The sequence below is a fragment of the Pleurodeles waltl genome, chromosome 10 (assembly GCF_031143425.1).
Source record: "Pleurodeles waltl isolate 20211129_DDA chromosome 10, aPleWal1.hap1.20221129, whole genome shotgun sequence".
NCBI classification, from domain to species: domain Eukaryota; kingdom Metazoa; phylum Chordata; class Amphibia; order Caudata; family Salamandridae; genus Pleurodeles; species Pleurodeles waltl.
The window spans coordinates 759,895,432-759,907,141 of NC_090449.1; the positions used below are offsets into that span (position 1 = coordinate 759,895,432).

General features: G+C 50.3%; 1 protein-coding gene across 1 annotated transcript in view; it reads right to left on the reverse strand.

The window, feature by feature from the left end:
- MASTL (microtubule associated serine/threonine kinase like) overlaps positions 1 to 7,604 on the reverse strand; it is a 208,675-nt gene extending 201,071 nt beyond the window's left edge. Inside the window, exon 1 of the mRNA XM_069211322.1 lies at positions 7,323 to 7,604. Coding sequence (XP_069067423.1) covers positions 7,323 to 7,514 — 192 coding nt within the window. The 5' untranslated portion in view covers positions 7,515 to 7,604. The remainder of the gene's footprint in view (positions 1 to 7,322) is intronic.
- Between the last annotated feature and the right edge of the window lie 4,106 nt (positions 7,605 to 11,710).

Genomic DNA, 11,710 nt, shown 5'->3' on the forward strand with positions numbered 1-11,710 from the left:
ATTAGTAGAATAGAGGTGTTTCTAGCAGCTTAGGCTGATAGAAGGTAGTAATGGCAAAGCAGCTTAGGCTGAACTAGGAGACATGCAAAGCTCCTACTATACCACTGGTGTCATATGCACAATATCATAAGAAAACACACTACACAGAGTCACTAAAAATAAAGTTATACGTACACCAACCCAAAACAGGTAAGTAAGGGTGAGAAAAGTAATGCAAACAGTGTAGAATTACAATAGGTTGCAATAGGCAAGCATAGGTATAGGGGCAACACAAACCATATACTCCAAAAGTGGAATGCGAATCACGATTGGACCCCCAGACCTATGGGAGCTTGTAGAGGGTCGCTGGGACTGTAAGAAAACAATCAGGGTGCTCAGCAACTCAGAGAGCCCTCACAGAAGCCGGCAGCACCCGCAGAAGTACCCCAACAGGCACTTAAAAGGATAGTGAACCGGAGTCCATGCGAAGTTACAAAAGAGGGCCCCACGACGTCGGAGGCCAACTCAGAGGGTTGTGCACTGCAGGACAGAGTGATGGGGACCCAGGCTAGGCTGTGCACGAAGGAAATCCTGTAAGAGTGCACAGGAGCCAGAGCAGCGGCAAATCACGCAGTACACAGCTTTGCAGTTTAGCGTGGGGAGGCAAGGACTTACCTCCACCAAACTTGGACTGAAGAGTCACTGGACTGTGGGAGTCACTTGGACAGAGTTGCTGTGTTCCAGGGACCATGCTCGTCAGGATGAGAGAGGACCCAGAGGACCAGTGATGCTGTCTTTTGGTGCCTGCGTTAGCAGGGGGAAGATTCCGTCGACCCACAGGAGATTTCTTCGGAGCTTCTGGTGCAGGGTGAAGGCAGGATACCCCCAGAGCATGCACCACCTGGAAACATTTGAGAAAGCTGGCAGGATTAGGCGCTACAATGTTACTGGTAGTCGTCTTGCTACTTTGTTGTGCTTTTGCAGGCGTCCTGGAGCAGTCAGCAGTCGATCCTTGGTAGAAGGTGAAGAGGGAGATGCAGAGGAACTCTGGTGAGCTCTTGCATTCATTATCTGAAGAATTCCCCAAAGCAGAGACCCTAAATAGCCAATAAAGGAGGTTTGGCTACCAAGTTAGGAGGATTGGCTACCAAGAGAGCTAAGAGCCTATCAGAAGGAGCCTCTGACGTCACCTGCTGGCACTGACCTCTCAGAGCAGTCCAGTGTGCCCCCAACACCTCTGTTTCCAAGATGGCAGAGGTCTGGGACACACTGGCGGAGCTCTGGGCACCTCCCCTGGGAGGTACTGGTCAGGGGAGTGGTCACTCCCATTTCCTTTGTCCAGTTTCGCGCCAGAGCAGGGCTGGGGGATCCCTGAACCGGTGTAGACTGGCTTATGCAGAGATGGGCACCATCTGTGCCCAAAGCATTTCCAGAGGATGGGGGAGGCTGCTCCTCCCCAGCCCTTCACACCTATTTCCAAAGGGAGAGGGTGTAACACCAACTCTCAGAGGAAGTCCTTTGTTCTGCCTTCCTGGGCCAGGGCTGCCTGGACCCCAGGGGGGCAAAAATCTGTCTGAGGGGTTGGCAGCAGCAGCAGCGGAGACCCCGGAAAGGCAGTTTGGCAGTACCCGTGTTCTGTGGTAGAGACCCAGGGGATCATGGAATTGTCCCCCCAATACCAGAATGGTATTGGGGTGACAATTACGTGATCTTAGACATGTTACATGGCCATGTTCGGAGTTACCATTGTGACGCTATACATAGGTAGTGACCTATGTATAGTGCACACGTGAAATGGTGTCCCCGCACTTACAAAGTCCGGGAAATTTGCCCTGAACGATGTGGGGGCATCTTGACTAGTGCCAGACACTAAAGTAACTTTGCACCCAACCTTCACCAGGTGAAGGTTAGACATATAGGTGACTTATAAGTTACTTATGTGCAGTGGTAAATGGCTGTGAAATAACGTGGACGTTATTTCACGCAGGCTGCAGTGGCAGGCCTGTGTAAGAATTGTCAGCGCTCCCTATGGGTGGCAAAAGAAATGCTGCAGTCCATAGGGATCTCCTGGAACCCCAATACCCTGGGTTCAGTACCATATACAAGGGAATTATATGGGTGTACCAGTATGCCAATGTGAATTGGTAAATTTAGTCACTAGCCTGTAGTGACAAATTTGGGAAGCAGAGAGAGCATAACCACTGAGGTTCTGGTTAGAAGAGCCTCAGTGATACAGTTAGGCACCACACAGGGAACAATCTATGAGCACTGGGGCCCTGCCTGGCAGGGTCCCAGTGACACAAGGATAGAACAACATACATACAGTGAAATATGGGGGTAACATGCCAGGCAAGATGGTACTTTCCTACAGGCGCACTTTTGTAACCTTCTTCAAGAATGTTGTTCTCAATTTATTGCATGTAGTCTACAATGGTTTTACGCTGATTCTTCATTATTAGCCTTTTTTAGTATTTGCATACCTCAGCACATTTTATGACAATGCATTGGAGAAATGGTTATAAACATGCACAAAAGTTTAGAAAAACGTGTTTTCAAATTGTTGTCAAAATAAAATGTACACACAAATTGCAATCACCAATCTTGCTTTCATACTTATGGTTGTATTTGCATGCAATCAGGGAGCATTATAAATGGCCTCAAATGGTTAAATACTTTTGGTAAATCGTGTAAACCTTTAATACTGAACCACTGTTAGAAATGCAAGTTGTTTTAACAGCTCACTGTATTACCTTAGGGAGCTTGCAGTGCTACTAAAGTCTTTCAATTCACACAATTCTGAAAACTAAACGCGTAAATATAAACCTTCGCTCGGAGAAAAACAATCCTTTTTTGCAGATTCACACTGTGGTAATGTAAACAGTCAAAGTCTTTGTGCTGTAGAAGCTTGGTCCTACTTGCCCAGTAGACAAAACAAACAAACTTGCTGACCTTGACACCAAACAATATGTCCTGAGTGCCAGGCAACAGGAATTCAACACTCCCAAGTTACCATTGTATTGCACCATCCCCTTCAGTCGAAGGACATGCTCTGAATGATGGTGAGCAGGTGTTTGTGTGTCTGTTATATCCACTGTTTCCACAGAGAGACATTTCTGTCTGTCAGGGGTCTGCCTTGACTAGTGGCAAGCAGAAGATAACATGGCTGATGACTTTACACCTTCAATTATATCCACCCACCTGCGTCGCCTCTATGGGGGCCTGAAAGGTGAGGGTGGCAGCAGCACTACCACTCACATTCACTAACCACTGGCACCTCTGTTGAGTTGGAAGTAGCAGGGGACAGACCCATGATCTGCCATACACCCATCTCTTTTGCATCTCTGTAGACCACCTGATCAGGTTCCTTTCAAAACTTCTCTCAGATATTTAAAGGGGGGGGGGGAGAATGGGGAAGTCAATATTTCCCCAGGTCTCCTTACCACACTAGAAAGCCTGTTGGGTTTTCCACTACTGAAATATCAGAAAAATATCTGCATAACAAAGCTGGTAGTCACACTAATGGTATTGTATGAACGCCCTAAACAACAACAATAATGGAGTGTAGGAAAGTACCATCTTGTCTGGCATGTTACCCCCATTTTTACTTGTGTGTCAGTTTGTTTTTGCCTGTCTCACTGGGATCCTGCTAGCCAGGACCCCAGTGCTCATAGGTTGTGGCCTAAATGTGTTCCCTGTGTGGTGCCTAACTGTATTACTGAGGCTCTGCTAACCAGAACGTCAATGCTTATGCTCTCTCTGCTTTTAAAATTGTCACCGCAGGCTAGTGACCATTTTTACCAATTCTGATTGGCACACTGGAACACCCTTATAATTCCCTAGTATATGGTACCTAGGTACCTAGGGTATTGGCGTTCCAGGAGATCCCTATGGGCTGCAGCATTTCTTTTGCCACCCATAGGGAGCTCAGACAATTCTTACATAGAACTTTCACTGCAGCCTGAGTAAAATAATGTCCACGTTATTTCACAGCCATTTTACACTGCATTTAAGTAACGTATAAGTCACCTGTATGTCTAACCCTCACTTAGAGAAGGTAAGGTGCAAAGGTAGTAAGTGTGAGGGCACCCTGGCACTAGCCAAGGTGCCCCCACATCGTTCAGGGCAATTCCCCCGGACTTTGAGAGTACGGGGACACCATTAAACGCGTGCACTACATATAGGGCAATACCTATATGTAGCTTCACAATGGTAACTCCAAATATGGCCATGTAACATGTCTAAGATCATGGAATTGCCCCCCCCCCATGCCAAATCTGGTTTTGGGGGTGCCAATCCCATGCATCCGAGGGGCTCCAGCATGGACCCCGGGTACTGCCAAACCAGCTCTATGGGGTTTTCACTGCAGCTACCGCTGCTGCCAACTCACAGACAGGTTTCTGCCCTCCTGGGGTCTGGGTAGCCCAGTCCCAGGAAGGCAGAACAAAGAATTTCCTCTGACGGTGCCCTCTTTGCATAAGCTAGTCTACACCTGTTCAGGGATCCCCCAGCCCCTGCTCTGGCACGAAACTGGACAAAGGAAAGGGGAGTGACCACTCCCCTGTCCATCACCACCCCAGGGGTGGTGCGCAGAGCTCCTCCAGTGTGTCCCAGACCCCTGCCATCTTGAATGCAGAGGTGTGGGGGCACAATGGAGGCCTCTGAGTGGCCAGTGCCAGCAGAGGACGTCAGAGACCCCTCCTGATAGGTGCTTACCTGGTTAGGTGGCCAATCCTTTTCTGAGGGCTATTTAGGGTCTCTCCTGTGGGTTTCTCTTCAGATAACGAATGCAAGAGCTCCCTAGAGTTCCTCTGCATCTCTCTCTTCGACTTCTGCCAAGGATCGACCACTGACTGCTCCAGGACGCCTGCAAAACCGCAATAAAGTAGCAAGATGACTACCAGCAACATTGTAGCGCCTAATCCTGCCAGCTTTCTCGACTGTTTCCTGGTGGTGCATGCTCGGAGGGCTGTCTGCCTTCACCCTGCACTGGAAGCCAGGAAGAAATCTCCTGTGGGTCCAAGGAATCTTAACCCTGCTAACGCAGGCAACAAACTTCTACTCCACTGGTCCTCTGGGTCCCCTCTCATCTCGAAGAATATGGTCCCTGGAACACAGGAGCTAGATCCAAATGACCCAGACAGTCCAGTGGTCCTTCTGTCCAAATTTGGTGGAGGTAAGTCCTTGCCTCCCCACCCCAGACAGTAATCCTGTGTACTGCGTGAACTGCAGCAGCTAGGGCTTCTGTGCACTTTTGCAAGGAATTCTTCGTGCACAGCGTAGCCCAGATCCACAGCACTCTGTCCTGCATTGCTCAACTCGCTGAGTTGACCACTGACTTCGTGGGAGCCTCCTTTGTAGTGTTTAGACGACTGCAGTGCTCAGATTTCTTGAACACCTGTTCAAGTGCTTCTGCGGGTGCTGCCTGCTTCTGCATGGGCTCTCTGTGCTGCTGAGTGCCCCCTGTGTCTCCTCCTCCAAGGGGTGACCTCCTGGTCCTTCCTGGGCCTGGGCAGCATCCATTTTCTTTGACTGCGACCTTTGCAGCTCGCATGCTTGTTTGCGGTCTTTCTGCGTGGAAACAACTCTGCATCCTCCAGCAAGCCATGGGACATCTTCAGTGCAAAGGAGAAGTTCCTGGCATCTTCCATTGTTGCAGAATCTTCAGCTTCTTCCACCCGGAGGCAGCCATTTTGCACCTTCATCCGGGGTTTAGTGGGCTCCTGCCACCCACCCCCCACCCCCCCACCCCCCCGGGACACTTTCGTGACTCTTGGACTTGGTCCCCTTCCTTTACAGGTCCTCAGGTCCAGGAATCCATCTTCAGTGCTTTGCAGTCAGTTTTTGTCTTTGCAGAATCTCCTATCACAACTTTAGTGTGTTTCTGGGGAAGTAGGGTCACTTTACTCCTACTTTTCAGGGTCTTGGGGTGGGGTATCTTGGACACCCTTAGTGTTTTTTTACACTCCCAGCAACACTCTACACACTACACTAGGCCTGGAGTCCCTAAGTGGTTCGCATTCCACTTCCTTAGTATATGGTTTGTGTTGCCTCTAGATATTTCTGACACATTGTCACTAAAATAAAGTACCTTTATTTTTTATTAACTCTGAGTATTGTGATTCTTTTGATATAAGTGGTATAGTAGGAGCTTTGCATGTCTACTAGTTCAGCCTAAGCTGCTAGAACACTACTAATAAGGGATAACTGGACCTGGCACAAGGTGTAAGTACCATCAGGTACCCACTATAAGCCAGGCCAGCCTCCTACATTGAGAATCCCTTTAAGTACAGTTATCTCCATTATTGCTTGTTTTAATAAACATAACACAAATTACATTGCCTCCACACAACTCCCATTTGGGAAACTAAGCCACAGTGATGTGCAGTGATTTGCCCAGAACTGTACTGTTTAAGGAGGCAAGAAAATGGTTTGATGGCAACCTAAATAAATACACAGCATGGCCTTTAGTCGCTTAAGAAAAAATACAATTCAAGGTACATTGTCGTATTTCAATAATCGTTCATCATATAATAATTAAACACTTAAAACTCGCAAAGCATATTTTACGTTCAAAGCCATAAACTCTAGAATTTTTTGGGGAGTATGTTTTGGTTTACCCACTCTATAAATAAATACAAAAACGAAGAAAACATATTAATATTAGTCATACACATCATTTACACAACGAATCCAAAGTACACATTTTACGGAACTGTAATTTATGTAATCTAATCGAAGGCAATAACCCTCATTAACACTACAAATGGGCCACAATGGACCTGGGCGTTTTTTCACAAGGACAAACAAAAGTTTTTCGAGGAGCTGAAGAACTGTCAACTAACCTTCTTTACACAAATGACCGGAAACAAACGACATCAAAACAATGGTGGTCGCAGACGCCCCTTTGATCTGAGAACGTTGATCGCTTGTCTTGTGCAGCTGGTGTGACGAGTTTAAGAGCCGTGCCTTGTAAATTCACATTTTTACTAAATGTGTGTAAACAGACCACTACAGAAAAGAGTTTCCTCCCATGAACGTCGGCGATACTAGAATAAGTTGCCAGGCCAGTACTATTAATTTGAACTACAAAATGTGTCATGAACTCAAACGTCAAGGATTTATGACTGATCTGCTGTTTATGAGGAAACATTCTCTAATAGAAGTCACAGAAAACCGTCCCTTACACTGAGTAACGACCGCAGTGGTTATTTTGGAGTAAACAGATAGGGTGCGCCGTGATATACCATGCCTTGGTGACGGTTTTCAAGGCAGCAACTAATCTGAAACCATAAGTGCTGGGAGGCCGAGGCACGCAACAACGAGAGCAATATCTGAGGTCTTACCTTCATTGCATACAATTTACCAGTGGTCTTTTTGCGAGCTAAGTACACCTTGCCAAATGCCCCGCGGCTGATAGGCTTCACAATGGCGAAGTCCTCGATGGGGGGTGGCCTGGGTACAGCGATCTTCTTATCCCCGCCGGGGGTCGCCATTCCCTCCCCTGTCTCCTCCATGTCAGCGGCCACAGCTCCCATTACAAGGGCCCACTGTATGATACACACAAGAGACCCATGAGAACACCAATGTCTACCCGCCGAGCAGTTCAAAGCATAAGCCACCGCCCTTCGCACACTAGCCTATCAGCAAGGAGCATGTAGACACAAAAGAGCTAGCGCAGAGGACCGTACATGAGTATCAATATGGCGGCCATTTTTAACTGCCACTGACGCTGTCTACGTTCAAGCGGGATTACGGAGATAAAGTAATGAAAACCCGGTAGTTTTGAGAATCTAAAGTGATGGCACATTTAGATTTTTTAAAACATGCGTTGAAAGCAGCCATACCCTCATTTCTGTATAATATGCTAATAAAATAATTAAACATTCTAAAAAAAAACTTTTACTGTATAATTTAAATTAAAACTGTACAGAGCTCTTTTTAATAGGCTTGCCGGTCTTCTGACTGGCCACCGCTCTTATCTGGGAAGTCTCCCGGAAATCATATAATGTTTAGCGAGGATGGTCACCCGCTTCCTGTTTTGACGCCTATATCTTCAGCGAAATGCGAGGTCGGTCGAGGGAAAATTGCGTAGGCCAGTCTAATTAAATGCTGGCTAGACCTATCAGAAAATGCAGGGCTTATGCCGTAGGACCTTATTTCTTATGAACATCTTTTTCCGCCCATCCACTTTACTTTCCAGCACTTTACCCACGGGTTTTATCTCCAAACTTGGTAACTTTAACTTCTTGATTACTAGCATTCTCCCTGTAGAGTCCAGTTGGACTCATTCTAGTGTTTCCACCAGCCACTCTACTGAGGAGCTGGCTTCTACGCTCACCCCACACCCATCCAGCACAGGCGTCGCCAGTCAGGTGACCCTGATAAAAAGGGCCGGGCACACATGCCCCAGGCCAGTTATACGAACCCAACTACTGTGTCCATGTCACCGCCTTAGTAGCATAAGGGCCTAGGGCCCCCAACACTACAATGGCAACAAGTGGGTCTTACCCACATGGCCGCTGGTAGCAACTTTAACCTTGCTCATGGGGGGGAAGAGTAGCTTTTAAATGAGGTACCACTGTGACCACTGCCAGCGCGGCGTACACCCAGCACGGGTAACGGCAGCTCAAGTGAGGCTACTGAAGCCTCCCGCCTGCGGCATCACAGTGAGCCTAACAGTGCTGTCCATCCTGAAGCGGAAAAAACGCCTACTGCCCCGCAAGGCGCAACGGGGTCCCTGCGGCAAAAAGGTGAGGAGTAGCCGTACGAGAGAGACCACACCTAGATGGGGCAATAGAATGGGAAGCGTCTTCAGGGGTCGTGACGCCCTATGCAGCCTGCCTGCAGCTACCGCTCGTGTGAGCCTGCCGCCGATTGCATACCGGATAGAGAGAAGAGGGGGCGTTGCAAAAGAGATGCCCCCTTCTTTGCTGAGACAAGGCTGCATGTGAGGCTTAGGAGGAGAGGCTTTGAGGAAGCGATCGCGTCGCGAAGGAGTGGCCCCCCTGCACACCTGCAGGGGCAACGGAAACTGCACGTACCTGGGGGAGGAGCAGAATCGAGACACCCTTCCTCATGCATGAAGCACATCAGAAGAACGGCAAAGACTGCACACGCCCCCCCCCCCCCAGCAATACTCTGAGCACAGCCTGCAAGAGGCGCGGTAGAGGAAAGACTGCCGTGGCCGTGAGGGGGGAAAGCACGACAGTGCTGCCACGCACCGAAAGACGAGCAACGTGCCCAAGGCCACCCCGATCCCTGCCAGCAATACTCCAAGAACGGCCTGGGAAGGCAGCGACGTGGCCCGCAGCGTAAGGGAAGGATGCTGTGGCCGCGTGGAGAGAGGCACGAAGGTGCTGCCATGCACCGGTAAAAAAAAAAAGGTGAAATGCCCGGAGCCGCTCCCCGACAAGCAACAGGTGCCTGCCTCCCCACTGTTAGACTGAAGTGAAGAAAAGATGAGCAAAAGCAGAAGGAAAGAAAGAAGACTGCACTTACCTAGAAGGTGAGCTGCAGCCCTGGACACCTGTGTCTGAGAATCCCCTGGAAGAGGTGAGCTGCAGCGCCAGCCACCGATGAAGGGAATTACCGGCATCTGCACCAATGAGGTACAGTAGGAGGAAAGACTACCATGCACTGAAGAACTGCACCACATCTGGTGGCCAAAGACAGGTACTGCACCTGTTCACCAGAGAGCCTGTGTGTTGTGCGAAAGAGAGGCCTGCAGCACCAAGGACATTGGCGGTACCAGCAGTACCCTCAGACAGTGATTGCCGCAGGGAGAGATGCGTGCAGCCCCTGTATGACGACCCAAGACTGCTGCTGCCCAAAGTTGATCCAGCCAAGCAGCAAAGCCTATGGAGGCTGCATGCCGCATGTGGCACACAAGGACAACGCGCATGGCCTGAGCAGCCCCTAGTGGTCGTCTGTCGCTGCCACCACTGGGAAGGCTGCGCCACATGCCCCCAGCGGTGAAGGACATCACTGCAAGCCAGGAGAATCGGCACCCCAGGCGCCAGCAAGGGCTCTCATGGAGAAGGAAAGAGACAATGGCAGAGGTGCACAGAGGGTGAACCTGACAGCACGGGTAGGAGTCCGAAAGCCTGTGAGCCCTCTGAGAGCATGGCACAGTGCCAGGGAGAAGAGGCCACGCCAGCTGGCCACACCACAGCACAAGATGACCACCTTTGGCCCACCGTTCAGCAGGTCAGAAGAAGTGACCAACCCTGCCAAGCAAACAGAGGCAGGAACAAGCAATGTGACAGCGCAGTCTTGAGGCACAAGAGTGGCGCCCTCAAGTGAAGATGCAGAGAAGGGGACGGTGACCCTCCAATCACCGATCGGTCCACCAAGATGATCCCAGAATGGACAAGAACTGCGAGAAGTCCCATTGACAGGACTCAGCCTGCGAGAGGCTGCAACAGAAGACGACGCACCGGCAGAGGTGCAGAGCAAACCAGTGGAAGGTTCATGTGGTGCAACATGCGACCTGTGGCGCAATGCCACATCGAAGAGGAAAGAGGAGAGAAGCACGTGGCCCTACGCCACAACCTGAATGGGTGAAGAGAGAAAGGGTGTGAGAGACCGGTCACACCGAAGATCAACACCACCACAGGTGCGCAAGCGAAAAGAGGAGAGCGATGGAACTGAGGACTCGTGCCAGCAGACAAAAGGGCACCCATCACCACAAGCCAGCCACCGGGGTGAGAAGACATCACTGGAGACAGCTCCGCGGGTGGACAAACTAAGCCGCAAGCACGCGCAAAGCGCGTCCAGGCCCCACACTTCCCAGCTCAACCGTCCTGTCACCGGCTGCTTGACCATGATGGCATCCGTGGTCCCAACTGCACACGCCAGGCAAGAACCACCAGTGGCCACGAAGTCCCTCAAGTCATCCTTTTCGCCAGAGAAGACACATACCGCCACCTATTGATCTTCCGCAAGATGTAAGAAAATCATAATCTTTATGAGGTGCATCACCCAAAACACCAGAGGAGCACAGCACCACCCGAGTGGAACCAACGTTAGCAAGATCTGAAACTGGCGAGGCATCCCCGTCACCGTGAGAGGCTGACCATCTGAACACCTGCAATGAGCCCCCGTGAACCGGACACCTGCCGACGAGAGCAGACCAGACTGTTCGGATCATCCTCCCTTAGGGTTGCACGAGGCTCAGACGTGGTCCTGTGGCAATCCCGGAGCAAGGGCCTCAAGGGAATTCCAGTGAGAGAGGAATCTCACCACAAGAGATGGCTCTGTGCAGCTCCACAACAGGCACGGGAAGCACAGAGGTCACAGACAGATACTGATCACCCAAAGACTATTGCGCTAAGGCCAGAGCACCTGAGTCCTGACGGCCTAAGCACGCCAACCTTGCGACAACCACCCTTGGAGCTCCATGCGCGAATGGGATGTGGTCCTGTGGACATTTCCTCAGCGACGCCTTCGCTTGGCCTGCGATAGGCCCACCACAGTCCACATGGTCCCATAGCTGCCCACCAAAGAACCTCGACGAGACTCCTGTCAGAGGGGTTCTGGCATGAGAGGGACACCTGACCCTGCTCCGCCAGTGGACGTCGGGATGCACCAGGCCTTCACCAGCAACACTTGTTTCACCCAGGTCATCTGCAGTCTTTGGAGGTGTGCCATTCTTGGAGCCGGAATGCCTTCCAGATATACTTATAGTGGACTCCCCACTGCTCCTCATGCACCCGCATCAAACCATGTATAT